General features: G+C 36.5%; 1 protein-coding gene across 2 annotated transcripts; it reads right to left on the reverse strand.

Annotated features, from left to right (window-relative positions):
* Positions 1 to 273: 273 nt before the first annotated feature.
* zgc:136971 (S9 family peptidase) lies at positions 274 to 19,762 on the reverse strand. Of its 2 annotated transcripts, XM_056463523.1 has the most exons (24): positions 19,492 to 19,762; positions 19,229 to 19,280; positions 14,691 to 15,081; positions 12,740 to 12,872; positions 12,519 to 12,645; positions 12,330 to 12,405; positions 12,178 to 12,253; positions 10,459 to 10,598; positions 9,464 to 9,598; positions 9,242 to 9,333; positions 9,069 to 9,106; positions 8,823 to 8,944; positions 8,395 to 8,455; positions 8,177 to 8,271; positions 7,949 to 8,018; positions 7,747 to 7,832; positions 7,535 to 7,673; positions 7,369 to 7,452; positions 4,982 to 5,062; positions 4,805 to 4,893; positions 4,528 to 4,721; positions 3,943 to 4,045; positions 3,319 to 3,425; positions 274 to 911 (listed from the first exon to the last, which is right to left on the reverse strand). In XM_056463523.1, the coding sequence occupies exons 4-24, from the start codon at positions 12,864 to 12,866 to the stop codon at positions 809 to 811; spliced, it is 2,145 nt and encodes a 714-aa protein (XP_056319498.1). In that variant the 5' UTR covers positions 12,867 to 12,872; positions 14,691 to 15,081; positions 19,229 to 19,280; positions 19,492 to 19,762; the 3' UTR covers positions 274 to 808. The 2 variants fall into 2 exon arrangements, with proteins under 2 accessions (XP_056319498.1, XP_056319500.1); XM_056463525.1 differs by lacking the exons at positions 14,691 to 15,081; positions 19,229 to 19,280; positions 19,492 to 19,762 and adding an exon at positions 13,153 to 13,486.
* Between the last annotated feature and the right edge of the window lie 30 nt (positions 19,763 to 19,792).

A 19,792-nucleotide genomic window follows, 5' to 3' on the forward strand; every position in this document is an offset into this window, starting at 1 on the left:
TAATGTAGAGTTAATGCTTAACAGATAATGAATTAACTATTTGCTAATGCTTAACACATGATTCATAGTGTGTTAATTTAAAGTGTTACCAAAAAAAGTCTATTGGACTGACTGAATCTTTTGCAGTAAAGATGAAACTTTTGCTGTAAATATGACCATAATTTAAGTGGATGAAGCCTTAGATGTGAGCTCTTATGATAGCCACCAAACCTAGCATACACTTAGATGTAATGAGCATCTGGAATATAAAAAGATAAAAATCAAAATCACACATTTGTCTCCCGTATCATGTTTATAAACATGGAATGTTGACGATCTCTGCAGATACAATTGTGAAAAATATCTTTTTCCTCTCTTCCAATTCAAGATGTACCTTTGTTTATATCTGAAAAAGAAGTCATCTATAAACAATCACCATTTCCTTGTATTTAAAGTCAAACAGATTTGATTCAAAAATACTGGCTTCACCATTAATGTCTGCCTAGAACATGATGAAGAGCAAATATTTCACAAAAAAGCTGAATATTCAAAGACTGACTATAAAAGAAAAGTTCAGTATCAGTTCAGTATCATGATTTCGAAACAAAGACTCCATCCTTTGGCATTCGAGCTCTTCTTTTAGAAGTGCTGATTTAACAGGAACAAGTCTGTCCCCTAGTGGACAATGACCTGCATAACCTGTAACTTCAGCTTCAGTGCAACATTCACAGACATTTATAGTTTTGGCAAAAATGTCAAACACAATGTGTTCAGACAGGGGGGGAAAGCTTCTGATGGATATTTTCATGTGTTTCTAAGAAATGTTGTGTCAGTTTAAATGTTCTTTAAACCACAGAAGGATGTTGAGGAAGCAGTCAGACTGAGTGTTGACTTTAGACAGCGAGTGACCCTCATCACTGAACCACAATAACCTGAGGCAAAGCAAAAAAGACAGAAAGAAAGAAGTGCGTGATAAAGATAGAAAAAACCATGAGCAGACTAAACACTTCACAATAGTTATTAGTTGTCAGATGAAGTAGGCTTTTCAAAGGTCAGGGGTAATAAAGATACTAGGGAAGCAGGAATGTCAAATGAAAGATTGCTAAATAAAAATCAACATTTAACTTAATATTTTTTTAAACACACATTACCTTTAAAAAATATATAAAACGTTTGCATTGAATTGATTTGAAGTGGCAGTAAAGTCACCTCTAATGGCTCAAAATGCAGCTTTTTTACTTTGCTTGTTTCAAAATAAAATCTAAAAAAAACTCAAAGACTTTTAAACAGAGATGTGTTATATAAACAGAAAATATTTATTATCAAAAATCCTGTCAATCGACAGAACTGTATCAGTAGACAAACACATACTAAAACTTGATTGGTAGTCACACGATTTGGCCAATCCCGTGAACCAATCACAACTTGACAACACGTTAAACACAAGTGGATCAAGGTTAGAAGTTAACAGACCTTGAATAAAGATGCCACTAATATGAAAATGTAAAAAAATGTCCCAGAAATAATAGATAATGGACAAATAAATGCCCTAAAGTTCTGGGAATGCTGTTTCACACCGAGCATCTTTTTACTTGTTTCTTTGCACTGAGCATTTTTACAAGCTTATGTTGAACATATTACCAAAGTCACAGTCAACAGGAAGTTTAAAATAGTTCACCTGAAAAACGAAAATTCTGTCATCATTTACTCAGCCTTCTTTCAAACCTTTATGAGTTTCTTTTTTAAGTAGAAGTTTTGAAAAAAGATGAAAACAAGTAATCATTGACTTCTGTTAAATCACCATCTCCATGCCAGATAAATTAGATCCAACCGTGGATGCCAGATCCTGTCAGAAAATGTCTGTTTCTCTGGGTATCCAAACAAGCTAGTGGAGCCGCCCAATACCCAACCCTGTTAACCAGTATTCAACTGAATTAACAGTCTCCCATCAATATAGGAGTTGACTGAGAAAACTAGAGAGGAGCAAAAGCAGGAGACGAAGTAATGATGATAAAGAAAGAGCAGAGTTTATTGAATAATCTTAGTTGTGTATTATTCAATGCTCAGACTTTGTCAGACCACGATAAATCCAAAGTGTTATTATACCACAAGCAACAGCAATGGAAAATTACTGCTTCACAATATTGTCCAGAGACAATACAGATCTTGAAATGGAGACATTCTCTTATCTCTTACTCATGAAAACAAGTGTCACTTGAATCCAGTCATAAGATTATAACATATATTAGAACATGAAAATAGTCATAATACAATATAAAAACATAATAAAATGACAAATAATAATCAATAATAAGCAAATCATTAGCTAATGATTAGGCCCACATGGAATCTGTGCGCGCAAAAATCTGCAGATTTCCACAGATTTTTAGCCCATCATTGAGTCCATGTATTTACTTGTGTAAATGTATATTTATTCAGTTTTTAAATTCATTTCACTAATATTATTGTGATATAATAATAGTAATATGAAAATGTTCATATGACTTATTTACAATAGTTTGTAAAGTAATATTTTCTGTCTTTTAGTAGAGATATTATATGAGACTTGCTTTACCAAATAAGTTGATTTAATTAGTTTCGCATAGTAAACATTAAATAAAAGTCCAAATGTATTATTTTTTAAATATATTATGTTTTTAGTTATGATACTCCCAAAGTCATTCTGCATAAATCCACAGATTTTTTCAAAAATTCTCTGCAGAAATAAAAAAACTGCCCGCAGATTCTGTCTGGCCCTACTAATGATCAATAAAATTATATAATGATAATTATATAAATGACTATTGATAATTTGGTTAAATAAAATAATTAGATCAAGAAAAATTTAATACAAACAAATGAAAATGAAAATAAAACACAAATGAATGGTTGCTTTCTTGAAACAACACACACATAAGATTTCTACAAGGATTCTCAGATCCTTAGTTAGATTCTTCACTGCTATAGTAGAAAAAACAAATACTATGGAAGTCAATGGTTACCAGTTTTCAGCTTTCTTTTTGAAATATCTTCTTTTATGTTCAACAGAAATAAGAAACATATTAAGGTTTGGAACCACTTGATGATGAGTAAATAGAGAGTACATTTTGGGGTGAACTAACCCTTTAAATATGACTTATATAAAACTTGGATGATAGGCATCAGTATCAGACCAGTCATGATGACAAGAAACAAAATGTCTGTTTAGAACATCCTGATTTACAGCCAATAGAAAAAAAAAAATCAAAATGACCAAATAATGGCTGTTTATGTAGACTGGTCTATAAGTTATTAAGCAAACTAATATTCAGTGTAATTGTGGTGTTTGTGTGTGTGTACCTGACAGGTGTATTCCTGCTCTTAAGTGCTCTGTAGAGCTCCAGACCCTGGTGAGGTGATACTCTTCGGTCTCTCCCACCCAACATCAACAACACAGGAGCACGTATCTAAACATGTGTACACAAAACATATCAAAGTTTGCTATGTGCATATTAAACTAATCATGCTGACCAAAGAAATGTGTGTATACCTCAATTAAGGTATTTTGGGAACAAATGTGAACCAAGAAATGAAAACACCCCACCAAATGACAAACAAATGGCAACATCATCATTTCTTTAGAAAATATCATAATAATAATAATATATATTTTTTATTCATAATGTTTTCTATTCTATACAGGGTATAACATATATTACTAGCTGTAAGAAGTATTTGCAGTTTGCCCATTTAGTTGGCTTGGTAAAGGAGTGCACTCAAATATAGATTTTTGCTACTTGTTTAAACTACTTATTTAAAATGAGCTGAATCAACACAATTCTGGACTTTTTTTTGAGCACAACTTAATTGTTTTTTTTTTTTTTAAGTTTTAAGTGGATTGAACATAAAACAATTAAGTTAACTTAATCGATTTGCTCAGTATCATGTCAGCATTTTTTACAGTGTGTGTTGTGCACAGTGTACCTGTGGAGCATGTACTATAGGTGATTTCTCCAGCATGGAAATGAGGGACTGTGACGTAGGCAGCTGGTCAAAAGCATACTGAAGCCCAACAGAGGAATATCTCCTGTTGGGAAGTACACAACAGCATCATGATCACCATCAAACACTCAAAATATTGACAAATATCTAACAAATGTACCACCACAGGATACTGCAGCAATAATATCAGTCCTTACAGTACATCATTCCTGCTCATAACTGCATTTAACTCATAGAACTGCTATGCTTTTAACATAATAAATGGCTTTAATTCATTATGTGTGAATTAATAACAATAACATTGTAAATCATGCTCAGTATCTTACACAGACTGAATGATTTATTTAGTAAGCCCTCAATGTATCGTCAGGAGTCAGATGTATTCATTTTGTTTTGCCCGTACACTGTGTGTTTCCTCGACTTTCAAAGTCTAGATAGCCACTGACTTGCATTTACGAGCACGATTTCAGAACGAATATGAAAATAAGTCATCTACGTCTCTGACCTGAGGGTGAGTACATTTTTTTTTGTTGGTTGAACCATCACTATACTAGCAGGTGTGTTTACCAGTCCACGATATCACTCGTCCCGAGCAGCGTGGCTGCATTGATGACTGGGTTTCGTGCCGCACATGCTCTGTAGAAATCTGGATATTGTCCAACCAGGTGGCAGGCCAGAAAACCACCATGAGAGCCGCCCATCACTGCCACCCTATCAGGATCAAGACTTGTTTCGTTCTGTAAAGCGCACAACACTGCCCTCTGGACACACAAAAAATGACAAATGAGCTAACGCAACATTTCTATTTAAAATGCCAATGTTATTTGTGCATATATATACACACCTGAACATCTTTGACATCCTGACTGCCAACATTTCCAAGTAGAGACTCTATGCTATCTTGACCGAAACCAGTAGAGCCCCTGTAGTTCACTGCAATATACAATATCATACTGTAAATAAGTGCTCATTTTCTGTTTTTATGTTGTCACAGGAACTAGAATGACATTTGGAGACTCACCCATGAGAACGGCAAAGCCCAGTTTGGTTAAAGCAGCGGCTGTGGCGTTCCAGTCTGCAGCGAAATGAGCATGAGGACCACCTGCACAGAAAAACACTTCACTATAGTTATGTTTTCATATGCATTAATGTTCATCAATCCGTTCTTCAACTGAGAGTATAAATAAGGCTTTCTCTGATGGTTTAACTAAAAGAAAAACTGACAAACATCAGAAACTTCTGTAGAGATGATATTTAAGAAATGTTTAGTATACCCAACTTATATGATTACAAGGTTTACATGAACTTGTGCATGTTTTAAGAAGTGTATATAAAAGAAGCCCTTCAGGCAGGTCTTAAACTGGATTCCTGGAGTGCCACAGCTCTGTACAGTTTTGCTCCAAGCCTAATCAAACCCAGCTGATCCAACTAATCAAGGTGTTCAAGACCACTAGAGACTATTAAGCAGGTGTGAGTTGGAGATGGTTGGAACTAAACTATGCAGCGCTACGGCCATCCAGGAATTGAGTTTGAGACCATTGTCTTAAGGTCTTTGAACACAGAAATCCGAAATTTTCGTATACGTTTCTTTTTGTGTTCGTATGTGAAAAATTCGTCACATAAACAAACCTTGCCACAGAGTCCCATTTTCTGTAGCTCAAATGACAGCATTCTGTATTTAGGTTTTGGCTTGTACGGTGGCTCTGAAAACACCTCTCAAATCACTTTTTCAGATGCGAAAAGGGGAAAAAATATTGAACCCAGTTAAATTTTTTATGATGGACAAAAGTTTCGGAGACAGTGTGTCAATACGATTGACACGTGAGGTCGAATTTATTTTTTAACGTGTAAAAATTACGGACGAAAATTTCATTTTCAGTGTGCAATAACCTTTAGTCTACATCAGGGATGGGCAAACTCGATCCTGGAGGGTCGGTGTCCCTGCATAGTTTTGCTCCAACCCTAATCAAACACACCTGCTTGTAGCTTTCTAGTGATCTTAAAGACACTAATTTGGGTGTTCAGGTGTGTTTGATAAGTGTTGGAGCAAAACTCTGCAGGGACACCGGCCTTCGAGGATCAAGTTTGCCCATGCCTGGTCTACATGTTCCATGAAAATCACTTCAAACACAGCACACCTGAGGAAATTAAGTGCTTAGGACAAAATCACCATGTAAAATGAGTGAAAGACAAACCAGTAATCCTGCATACCAAAACTTGCTCAAAGATTTATTTAATGTACCTTTTTTTGTAATAAATTAGCATGTAATAAATCTTTGAGCAAGTATTGATAGTGTGTGAGATTATTTGTCTGCCTTAAGCCCAAATAAATATTTTTTTTTAATTTGAAGGTAAAACAAAAGTTTGCTAAAGGCAAGTGTACAGAGTGCAAATACTGTTATTAGAAGATCATATGTCCATGCACACGTCATGAAGGAGATTATGTGAAAATCATTCAGAGGCAGTGATATACAACATGATTTAATGACTTTTAAACTCAGAAGCAACCACATGAAATTCCACGCCAAAAACATAATCAGAGGAAGAAATTGTTTTCATCACCTCAGTGGCCTCTCTCTCTCTCATTTCAACTTAATAATGATAGAAGCAGTGAATGTTTGTTAGACAAAGTTTCTGTCACCACTGGGAAACCAGGAAGCCTGCTCACCCTGTGTGTGTGAATTATAAATCCAAGTCTGCTGTAAACTATCATCTCTGATGATCGTCATGAGATACTACGTACAGTGCTCACTGTTTAGCCACTTTATTTTCCTGATTCACAACTTCGAACAGATCAGATCGTTCAATCACATACAGCTCACAAATGGAGCTAACAGCTCAAAAAATGATTTGGCATGTTTAAAAATGATCAGGAGCTTGTGAGTCCCTCAGCTCGACTCGTAAATTCCTCTCACACAGTACGAAACAGGATCATATGACTATCAAAAATACATACGTGACTTCTGACAGGAAAAAATACATACAAGCTCATATGACAGCAGAAAAACCTGCCTCAACTGCAACAGACAAAATCATACAAACGTTTATTGGAAACTAGCAGTAAAAATTACTAATTACAACTTTGTACAAACCAATTTTTATTTTAAAAACCCAAATACTGAGGAATCAAAAGGAATCAAAGCCTAAAATTATGTAAGGCCATTAATAGCCATAACCTGTTATCATGAAAGGGCTTTAAAAACATAAAATATCTTGGAATTTTACTGTATATATTAATTTAAGGTTATACACGCAAATTAAATTTCATTTGGATCAACAGAAGTGTCCGTGTGAATGTTTTTCAACCTGACTGTAATCTGTCTACAAACATCCATACACTGTATTTATAACTAATAAATTCCGATATATTCAATTAAAATGACTCTTCCAAAAACCATGTTTGCTTACCATGTATATTCACCACCAGTGGAGTTTTCCTCCTCTCTGGAGGACTGTATGGCTTCAACAGAATTGCTCCAAAATTCAGTCCAGCTATTTAGAGGTCAAGAGAAAAATCTCTTTAAAATCTGGTAACGACTGTGTATGTATCTAATGACATATTCAAGTTACTTACAGAACTGATGGTTTTCCTCTTGAGAAGGAGGTGTGATCAGCATGGGCTGCCAATCAAATCCCTCATACACATCTGCTCCGCCCAAATTACTGAGCTGCATGTCCTCAGCGTGATCGACTGTTGAGAGGAAGCCAGCTCTCTACAGAAAACACTCAAAGTTACATTTCATTCAGTTTCTTCAGTAAAAAATTACTATAAAGTGTGAGTTGTACCAGACAGGGTGGTTGATTTGGAGAAGAGCAGCTCAACACCATCAGGTCTTTTTGTATCGTCAACAGCTGCACACTCCCGAAATCATCTACAGAATATAAAATTTGACACGAAATGTGGCACAATACTGTCAGTGTCAGTGCTGTGTTAAGTCCTTTAGTCTATACTGAGACAGAGCACTCAGGACATCTATATTCACACTACCTAGTCTTAGCACATCCAGTCCGCATACTTCAATGACTCTTCCTGTGGTTCTGTCGACTGAAAACACTGCCTAGAAGAACAGAGGGTGCAAATCACAAAATCACTACCCCAGGAATTTCTAAATGCACACAAAGCAGATAAAGGACAGGCACAGATTCTGCACTTCTTCATTACTTTACTCAAGCATGCATGTTTTGTCGTTTGAATTATGTTTATGCATTGGTTTACCTTCTTGTTTTCACAGGCACTGCTGAAGAAGACTCTCTCACTGTCTGCAGACCAGCAGTGTGATGGTAGCGACTCATATATACCAGCAAACTGGCCTAAGAGAGGAAGAAGTCACTCATATGAATGTTGATTGCAAAAGGTGCAATAAAATGTTCCACGTTCAACAGTGTGTGTGTGTGTGTGTGTGTGTGTGTGTGCGCATGTTTTCATCTAAGCACCCTTTTCTGCTTTTCTGACCACATCTACCAAAATCGAAGTGCTTCTGTTCTTCATGTCATACTATAAAGAGACAAAGAAAAGTGTTTAATAATATTAGAATGAATTTGAGCACATGAATAAGACTTTAAATAATACTGATATAGTATTTGATTATATAGTCAAAAGTTATTACAATTTAAATCTAATTGTTTTTTTTATTTCATTATATCTTAATATGAAACTTTTCTCTGTGATGGAAAAGCTGAATGTCCAGCTGCCACTAACTACATCAGTATTCAATGTCACATGATCCTTCAGAAATCAAGCTATTATGCTGATTAGCAAACATCACTTGATAATTATATAATAAATATTACACAAAGTACACATTTTGCCTTTTAGTTTTAAACATTCCAAAGCAGAAGCATATACATTAATATTTACTCACCAACATCATGCTGAGGCACTGATGATGTGGTCCAAACACTTCTCCCTGTAAGTAGACAATCCAACACGAGTCTGGACTCATTCGAGGGCTTGACACAGACATGCCATCAGATGACAAGCTCTCTGACCGTATCATATTGAAAAAGAAGAGATTAAAAAAAATACGGTGATTTATTTTTAGAGAACTTTATATAAACAAAAGCATTTATAAAGGTGACACAACAAGCTTTATATATATAAATCTCACCACAGTTCCCTTTCATATCCAGATAGTAGAGAGCTGATCTGAGGAAACAAATTAATCAGTGAACTGAGATATTAAATTTATATTTATTATGATATTTACTTATAAATATATCAGGTAAATCACTAGCTGTTGAAAATACTAAAGAAAGTAAATAGATTAACTCCGCCTCTCACCTGCGATTGGAGCAGAACTTCAGGCCTAGTCTGAACGGCTCATTCCATTGGCCCACAAACACCACGCCCCTTCCATTAGGTGCCCACAGAGCCTTGGAAAAAAATGAAGGGGTGCTTAATAATCCAGACAACATACATGCTGATATAACAACTCTGATTTAAAGGCTGTATGAAATAATATATAATATGCCAAATGACAACTGTGGGATATATTTAACTCACCTGTGCTGGTGATATTTGAGGAGGGACGCCAGCATATACGATGACTGATGCTTTACTGAGATCAGCTACACACAAAACTGGACTGCTTTTACCCACCAGCCCCTCGCCCCAGTCTTCAACATACACATTCTTATCCTGGGAAATGCACACAGCACACTTCTTTAAAAAGCTAATGCATATCTTGAAACATTTTCTGATAAAATAGTGACACTCTAAAGTGGTTCAGATGTTGACAGATGTTTACAATTTTAAGATCATTTATATGTTTTATTAAAACACAAATGAACCAAGTTGAAAATAATTAGACAAGTTGTGAACACGGCCTTGTTTTCATAATATCATATATCTTCCAGTAATAATCATGGCTGATATTTGCTAATGGCAGTTATTAGAGTTGCTTAGCTAGGCAACGGGGGCAATATTTTGTAGGCTAAACTTTTCAGCTCGCGACCCCCAAAATAACAATGGTAGTGACTCGCAACCCCCAATATCCTCTGAGGTGGTTATGAATATATAAACCTACTGCAAACGGTGCCCACATACCAATAGGCCCAAGTCTGTTCAGCATTTAATTTTGAAGAACGCTACTCGGAGACCATCCTCCCTGTTCAGTTGTGGCCTGTATTTATTTTGAATGTGCGTGAGTGACATAACAGTGTCAGAAAGTTTAATGTGGTGCCATAAAATCAATCTGCTGTGTCTTTAATATAATGTAATCACCCCAGGGGTCTCAAAAAAAATAGAAAGGCTGATGGCTTTTTAATTGCATGTTTTTTTATTGTAACTATTAACTACTATTTTTTCTTCTGTAGGTTATGGATAAAATATGGTAACTGTAATAGTTTAATAAAATGAATTTGACTTTTCAAAAGCACCAAACGACCCCCTCATTGACCTGCGACCCCCACTTTGGCAACCACTGGGCTAGACCATCTCATTTGAACACACTTGGTATGGCCTTTCTATGCAGCTGTTTTGACTGACCGACATCTCACCTGTTCCTCAAGCAACACTAGCCCCCCGTCCTCATTGGCTGATCCAAAAGATGAATGCACAGATGGCTCCACCCTCTTTTTTTCAGCTACATAGAGCAACCTTTTTTCACATGGTGACCAGGTCAAACATCCAAACTGAGCTAATAGGGCACAAAGAAACACAGAACACAATCAGAGAGATATTGACTTCAACCAAAAACAAAAATGTAATCTTTAGCCACATTTTTTACGATAAACGTCCATTTCAATATACTTTGATTTAAAATGTAATTAATTTGTTATGGCAAAGCTGTTGTTCCAGCAGCCATTTCTCCAGACTTCAGGCCCCGTTTAAAGCAATACATTTTAGTTTTAAAACGCATAAGTTTTGCTACGGTTACGCCTTCAGTCCACACTACCCCAGAGTTTGAGCGCCGAAAATGGTGCATGGAAGAGGCTGTTTTCATTTTAAAATGCTGCTGTGCTGTCTCAGTGTGAATAGGAGAAAACTGAGACGGGGCTGCAGACATTCGCCCTACCTGACTGGGGCTTTTACCTCAATATCAGGTAGCCTACACAAAGTTCAATCTTGCATCCTCTCCTTGTAAGTTCAGACTTCGCAAGTTTGATATGGAAAACAAACACCCGAGGACACGTCGGGTAAATCTTCAAAGGGAACAGTGTGTAGGCTACTTTATGACCTCATTCACGCCACCCTGGATGCGTTGTTTCACTATCTTTACAATAAAATGAAAACACGATATGGAGAACTGCCTATTTTCATTCAGATATTAACTTAACAGACACCAAAAATGTTGAGGTATCGTGTAGCTGCATATTTATATGACAGTCATCTTCACTGTATGCATATTCATAACAAATTGGAGCCTATAACATAATTGCCTCATTTTATTTTCAATGAAAAATATGAAACATACCCCGTCTTTTGCTGAATATAAGTTTTAATAATCAATAATGGCCATTATAAAAGTATAGCATACAATAATTTGATACATTATAGGAATAAAGGCAAGCAATCAGTCAAATGTGCAAAATCAGTGTACGTGGTTGCATAAATTAATATATTAACCTAACTTATCTTTGAGCTCAGGCAAAACACGTTACCTGAGAACAAGTAATAGATTCAAAAGACCAAAGTCGGGGAATATGTCGTTAGATACAGACAACAAGATGAATTAAATATCACGTTTAACAAATATAGTGAGATTAGATCCAGCGCTAGATCCTTGATGAACAGTCCGACGTGCACAGCTCTCACCTGGGGTTCTGTGCTCAAAGCACCCGCTGACTGCCTGGAGCTCACAGGCGAGCATACGCTGCAGCGCATGCCAAAGTGTGTGTGTGTGGTCACATGATGTGTGTTTTCAGTGGAATAGTGTGGACAGAGAGCTGTTCAGAAATGCTAGGTGAAACGCCAGTGTGGACGCAGATCATTTTCATTCTAAAACGCTGTTTTAAAACTAAAACGTATTAGTATAAACAGGGCCTCAGAGTACGTATGTTTACTCACACAAAGTTTTTCAGTCCAAATGAATCAAATCGGAGTTCACATTTTGTCTTGGTTCTATATCTAAAAAGAAGTGGACATATAGGTTTTTTAGATAAGGATTACATAGAACCAGCCCTAAGAGTCATACTTTCACTAACACCAATTTTTGGTTAACCTGTTTGTGATTTGTGACCGCTGTTGTGCAATGTACATATTTAAATGTGTCTTACCATCTTCGTACACTCTTCCATGCTTATTCAGAGCTGTAAGATCCAAGCTTTTTTCCAGCCCATTTTGGCCCCAAACCTACAAAAAGAAAAAGAGGATTAAGCATTTTGGTCACTTCAAAATGTAACAAAAAATCTAATATATTAGTCATTACCTCCAAATACTGGTGTCCTGCTTCTTCCCGGATGACAGCTTGAAGAGTCCCAGATGGAGACTGGCAGCTGAGCAACCTGAGAGTGAGAGATGCTTATTGATGATGGCTGTATCAATTTTGTGTATTCAGAGCTGTTTTTACCTCAAGATGAATACATGAATATGTCCATATTGTTCATATATTACTTACTCTTTCTCTATTTGTGAGCTGGTTCCAGATGGCAGCACATGCTCCACTATGTCATGTTTACACAGTAAAGTCCATGTCTTAGAAAACTGCAGTTTCACACCTCTCTCCAAATCACACTGACTCCATCCTACAGGGCAAGACAGTAGATAAGCAAGCAAAATCACATGCTCATATCACTAAAGACCATAAATCTACATCACAGAACTGTAAACTAAACACACTGGTCAATACTGTGAAGCATCGCTTTTCATTGGCAGTGTCCAGCAGTTCATCAGCAATCACAGAGGCAGAAATGGGCACAGGGAACCGCATACAGTGCCTGAACACATCTCTGATTTCACTCTCCATTGCAATCTGAAACCACAAACAGCAGACATAGAAAATAAACAATATTAACATTAGTCAACAACCAGAACAAGCTTTGGTTACTCATAATTTTAAACTTGCCAATTTGAAACTTTTAGTAGTTTAAAATTGGCAACTATTATTTCCTTGTATCTCTCTCCTCTGTATGCATGTATACACACCACACATACACTTACTTACTAAACCCTTACAACATACTAGTGCCAGCATTATACATAACGTTAAATATTGATTTATGTAACGCAAAAATCTTAATCAGCTAACTTACTAGTTTCACGTTAGTCAAGTTTTGGCGACATAAAATCTCTCGCTGGCTTTTATTAGACTTTATAACGATATTAAGTTGATTAAAGAGATTTATACTGTCAACAAGAGAGCACACACGTTATTAAAGGTGAGAGTCGTGACACTAAAAGTAGAGCCGGTTTCGTTTGCACCTCAAGATAGATGTTGAACAAATGGAGACGAGCTGGCTAAAATAACAACATCAGAACGCCACCGTAACGCATGTTAACTACAGTAATCCACCGCGTGTCGACTGAAGCGGTCTGTGTCGTGACAGTGCAGAAGAGATCGGAGAAAATCGCTATGTTGTCGGTGAGAGCCGAGTTTCACCCGCGGTCAAAGCGCTTTGTGAACGGACGCATCCATTCTGCGAGGCTTTTAAGGGGGAGTTTGGTTGTCATGCTCAATCACACTTTCGAGACTACCAGAAAAAAAACCGTCTGCAAAATTCTGTTGCTATTTATTTTTTAATCTAAACTGAAATTTAGGCGATTATCTTAATTTATAAATCATCATAAGGTACCTGCTGTGAGTCTAAAAGAATCTATGTGTAAATTCGCAATATATTAATGTTAAAGGGTGAGTCACCACCAATAAATAAATGATTGCGATCATCAATCTGTTATTGAAAATCTGTCTCATTAAAAGGTTTAGGAAGACACAAACGGTACTAGATGGACAAAATTTAAATGTTGATGAAATAACACAAAGCCTAAACACAAACAAGATGTTTAGGAAATGCTGGTTGCTGCGACCCATCGACTTCCATAGTAATTTTTCCCTCTCAAACTTTCAAATGTTAAACATTGTTCCATTAAAATGAAGTGCACTGCATATATCTTGGATCAACGGCATATTTGGAGTTGATTCTTTTTTTCACATGCGTATAGTCTGACCGCAGATCAGGTTAAAGCAGGGGTGCCCAAACTTTTCTTATAGGGGCAAAAAACCAACTTGATTGACGGCTGTGGGCCGAAGTTAAATATACCAAATCGTATTGCATTGAATTTGCCTTAGATAGTTTACTAATATAAATGCTAATATTTAAAAATAACTAGAAATGTTGCTTTAAAACACATAATTAATGATGAGGTATAATTTTTTAATGTTTTGTAATGAACCTATTATAGTAAAACATAAGTAATCCTATTTATAACACAATGGAGTTCAATGCTGAATACACTAGTCAAGCTGCTCCTGCTTTTACCTTGATTTGCTCGCTGATGTCTTGTGTATTATTTGTCAAGTATTTACATTTTTAAAAGTTGGATTAATTTACAACATTTAAATGACACAATAATTTTTTTGTAGTTCCTTAATTCAATAAAGAAACAAAGGTTATGTTAAAATGAAATGGCGATCTCTGTCAAAGGCATTCACTCCAACAAACTTTCCTTTCTTTTCAGATGGCATGGTGGGCCAAACCAAAGGTAACACTGGCCAACTTTGGCCCGCAGGCCCTACTTTGGGGCTTAAAGAGTAAAATCTGCAATTTTCTGATCTGAATTGCTCTTCACTCACCTTCTGTTGTTGCCCGCACTGGTAGTCTCTGCTGTTTTTGGGATTTTCATCTGAACAGGCACAGAATTCTCCTGGTTTGAAACTTGATCTGGGTGCTTCCTTCTTAAATGCACCTGCAGATTTTTCGGTGCATCATTAAACCACAGAAAGGACACAGATCTTGTGCATCTGCTCTGGAGCGCTGTGGGACGGTACTTCAACAGGTGAGTGTCTAGAGAACATCTCATTGACCAACGTCTGTATGGCGACATCAGCCTCTGTAGGATGAGAACTGGCAGCAGAATTTGAAACGGTGGGCTCTGTGACAGACGGATTGACCTCTGGAGGATCTTCTTCATCCATTGGGATGGGTCATCTGTTCTCACCTGCTCCACCATAACGCCTCCTTCACCTGAGGTTAAGGAAAGTAAAACTGTCCTAGAGCAGGAGTACCCAAACTTTTTCTTATAAGGTGTCTAAATCCAAACATTCCTGAGGGTGGAGTGCCGAAGCTAAACATACCAAACTGTATACATTAAGTTGCAGTGGTCACTTCCTAACTTAATAATATTTTTAAAATAAAGAAAAAAATCTGTAACTATAAATATATTTGACATTTTATAATGTACTTCTTACATAAATCATAAACAATCTCATTTGTAACACAATGGAGGTAATTGGGTTTTTTTATTTACTAAAACAACATTTTCACTTGATAGTGAACATATGTGTCCTAATAGTGTTTTAGCAACGTGCCACACATAGAGTTAGGTCCATAAATATTTGAACATCGACACAATTCTAACATTTCTGGCTCTATACACTACCATAATCGATTTGAAATTAAATGATGTGCTTTGAAACAAATCAGCGCCACTGATTCGATCCAAGATCAGCGACGAGATGATCCCAAGGTATCCATATCCTGGACCAGGCCGTATCCTGAGCAGCTACTGTGGTGGTCATGGAGGAGTGGAGAACATGAGACTGATTCCTGTGACGCTCCAGGGACGACGAGTCTTCGCTGAGGCCAGCTTCCAGCCTTCGGCACTTGGACTGCAGCTCTGCACAAAACGTTTGGCCAGTGGAGAAATGGTCGTGCCCATCTGAGCCTGGTTCTCTCAAGGTTTTTTAATTCACCTTCGCCAATTGGTGAAGTTTTTCCTCGCCGCTGTCGCCACTAGCTTGCATGGTTGGGATCTGTAGAGCTGCGCATCGATGGATTGCTCTTCAGTGTTTGAACTCTCAGTAGTGATTAGTAAACCGCACTGAACTGAGCTAAACTGAACTGAACTTAACGTGAACTACACTGTATCAATTTACTATGATCTTTTATGTGAAGCTGCTTTGGCACAATCTACATGTAAAAGCGCTATACAAATAAAAGTGAATTGAAATTTAATTGAATTGAACTTTAACTGCAAACTGTCAGATTTAATTTGTGGGTATTTATACCAAATCAGGTAAACAGTGTAGGAATTACAACAGATTGCATATGTGCCTCCCGCTTGTTAAGGGTCCAAAGTAATTGGACTGAATAATAATCATGAATCAAACTTTCACTTTTTAATTCTGGTTGCAAATCTATTGCAGCCTGCAGTCTGGAACTTCATAAACATCACCAGACGCTGGTTTCATTCCTGGTGATGCTCTGCCAGGCCTCTACAGCAACTGTCTTCAGTTCCTGCTGTTCTTGGGGCATTTTCCCTTCAGTTTTGTCTTCAGCAAGTGAATGCATGCTCATTTGGATTCAGATCAGGTGATGACTTGGCCATTGCATAACATTCCACTTCTTTCCTTCAAACAGCTTGGTTGCTTTTGCAGTATGCTTTAGGTCATTCTCCATCTGCACTGTGAAGCGCACCTAATACGAGCAGAAAATATTGCCTGAAACACTTCAGAATTAACCCCATCAAGTAATTGGGATAATGAGGGGATAACACACACCAGGCCACAGAACAGCTTAGAAGCCAATTGTCTAATTACTTTGGATCCTTAACAAGTGGGAGGCACATACGCAAACTGTAGTAATTCCTACAGCGTTCACCTGATTTGGATGTAATTACCAAATATTTTGGATGTAAATTCCAAATACCAGCTGACAGTCTGCAGTTAAAGCACATCTGGTTCATTTAATTCAAATCCATTGTGTGTGAATCCATTGAGCCAAAATGTTAGAATTGTGTCGATGTCCCAATATTTATGGACCTAACTGTATATCTGTCAACATCTAAAAATTTTAAAAAGTGTTTTAGGGTTTCAAGACCCTTTTAAAATCTGACAATTAAAATCTGACCTTTTAAAAAAACTTTCCTAACAATGACATAACTGGCTGAACTATCATAGTAAGATGCATTATTTGGGAAAAAAATTTGTCGCAGATCCCTTGTTTAAACCACGGTAGTTATACGAAAAATGTCCGTAATTATGCTCTAAATGGGGCGGCAGTAACAACTTTAAAGAAAAAAAACATAATTTTTGTGCAATCTATTGTTTTACACATACACACACTTATTTATTTTTTAAATCCAATATTAGGCTAGGTTTTGGGTAAAAACATGCACTCTCCATATAACTGAAATATATACAAATATTATGAATATTACATATTCTATTCTAAAACATAAAAGCACTTACAAAAAGCACACGTATCTCATCTCATATATAAATCATATATAGTTGTTAATGATGGTAATTTACAGTAGGCTACATATCAAGAAATGAAAAAAAAAAATCATACTTAATAAAATTATTAGTAGTAGCAGTAGTAGTATTTTATTATTAATTTATAGTTATTCATTTATTATTATTATTATTAAGTAGGATACTGTTTATTTTATTTAAGGTTTTTTTAAAACGTTTTTCTACTTTACATACTCTAACACATTCAAGCCACTGCAGAAATGTTCTAACCCAACAGGCTTATGTCTAGTAGGCTACATTTCTTATTAAATTAGCTACTATAAATTAAAACTATACGTATGCTATATATTTTGTTGTCACAGGCTTTGGAGACGTAACATAAATTGCGCTTTTAAATTAATAGGTCACCTATAGCTTTCATCATGAGCCCGGCTGTGTTCATAATGGCATAAATGTTTTCAAAGTTCACTACGAAAGAAACGCAAATGTCAATATGAAGATCGCTAAACTGAACGGTAAAAATATTTGAAAGCAAATTACCACCTAAGAGTGATGACTTTAAGTTTGTTTTTATCATTCCAAGTTTAAATGTGAAATGTTTGAAACGAATAGGGCATAGGAGGGATAACTGGGAATAGAACACCAACCAGGAACTATGCTGTCTACAGTAACTACAGCTCTAAAGGTGTAGTTGCAAGCATACAAGTTTCCGACGCAGTTTGCAAATGTTCATTGGAACGATGGATTTGAGAATGAACTATGAAATCAATGAACTATGTTTGTAACAACGCAACTTGCAATCTTAGTTGGGCTACGATGGTTTTCGGAAACGCATCCCCGATTAGTTAACACTTTAGTTAAAGGGGGTGTTTATATGACTATCGTGAAACCTTATAATCATGACATTACACATCATGAATATGAATCAGATTTTTAGTATTTTAAACTGTGTATTTAGTGTCATTTGCTCAGTTTTGACCCTTTTAATTGCTAAGGTGTCATTGTTTAAGATGTCTGTCATGACAACTTGACATTACGAAACAACATAAATTGTCATAAATCTGTCATAAACATGTTGTCCATGAGGCCATTATAATTTTTTATATTTTATAACAGCTTCATTCTTATTTTCTTAACCGCAATGTTATAAATCTATTTACTCCACTGAAAAAGGTGAAGGGTCAAGGTGGCGGCAGTGGGTAGCACAATCGCCTCACAGCAAGAAGGTCGCTGGTTCGAGCCTCAGCTGGGTCAGTTGACATTTCTGTGTGGAGTTTGCATGTTCTCCCCATTCCGTAAGGTTTCCTCCAAAGACATGTCCAAAGACATGCGCTATAGGTGAATTAGGTAAGCTAAAATTGTCCGTAGTGTATGTGTTGTAAGGGTGTGTATATGTTTCCCAGTGATGAGTTGCAGCTGGAAGGCATCCGCTGCATAAAAAACATATGCTGGATAAGTTGGTGGTTCATTCCACTGTGGCGACCACAGATAAATAAAGGGACTAAGCCGAAAAGAAAATGAATGAATGAAAAAGGTGATCAGAAAAGTATTCATGACACAGTATAATGGCCTTGTCACAATCATGTTATAATAACAAATGTCAAGTGTCATGACAAAGACACTAACATATTGTGTTGTCTGGTAATGTCAAGGTGTCATGAGACAGGTTGTGATGTATTCGTTTATGTCAAGTTGTCATAAAGACACATCAAACATTATCATCTTTGCATTTAAAATGACACAACAAAGCTAATTATAGTTGTCATAAGCCTGCGTAAAATCTCTCTCACATTCACATCAACTCAATAAAATTATTTACAATTTGGTTCAGAGATGAATTTGATGAATGTGTGGCGCACTGAAATGGCAGGGTCATTGCATTACAGAAGTGTTTTATATTGAATGAGAATCATCACCTGTGGACTCTTGGTTTGGAATCTCTGATTCACTGGGCTCCTGACTCGCTGTCTGCACAAGATGAAGAACTTTAATGTTTATGACACAAAACAACCATGAAACCATGCAATTTTTTGTATTTATTTGTAATACAATTATCAGTATAATATACCTGTTGGTAAATTAAATGCATCCATGTCTAATAAAATCATTTTAAAATATTTATATGGTATAAATGATATATAATATATTATATGTGGCATAAAGGTAGAATATGTAATACCTTTTTAGAGCACAAATGATTTTCAATAAATTTGCTTTTCTCCTAATTTTCTGAGCTTCTTCAGAAATCCGGCTCTTGTGTTCCTCACTGAAAGGAGTCTCCTCAGCGCTGCCAGTCTCAGAAACGGTCATACGAAGATCTGGTTCTGGTGAATCCCCCCGATTTTAACTCCACTACTGTATCTTAGTTTTTTTGCTTTCACACGTCGCTAAGTGCTTTAGAAACCCTCTTTTCTCATGAAAGTGGATGTGCAGCTGACGCAGTGAAAGTGCGGCGCCAGTCCCGGCAATCAACTGCGATT

This window comes from Danio aesculapii, chromosome 8 (genome assembly GCF_903798145.1).
Source record: "Danio aesculapii chromosome 8, fDanAes4.1, whole genome shotgun sequence".
NCBI lineage: Eukaryota > Metazoa > Chordata > Actinopteri > Cypriniformes > Danionidae > Danio > Danio aesculapii.

Bases quoted from the DNA above. Each gene is read 5' to 3' on its own strand.
- zgc:136971 (XM_056463523.1), bottom strand. From the start codon at position 12,866: ATGGAGAGTGAAATCAGAGATGTGTTCAGGCACTGTATGCGGTTCCCT. The intron at 9,599-10,458 runs GTGAGATGTCGG...TGCATTTCCCAG, and splicing joins TAGTGTTGCTTGAGGAACAG to GATAAGAATGTGTATGTTGA. The intron at 8,019-8,176 runs GTAAACCAATGC...CTGTTCTTCTAG, and splicing joins GTGCCTGTGAAAACAAGAAG to GCAGTGTTTTCAGTCGACAG.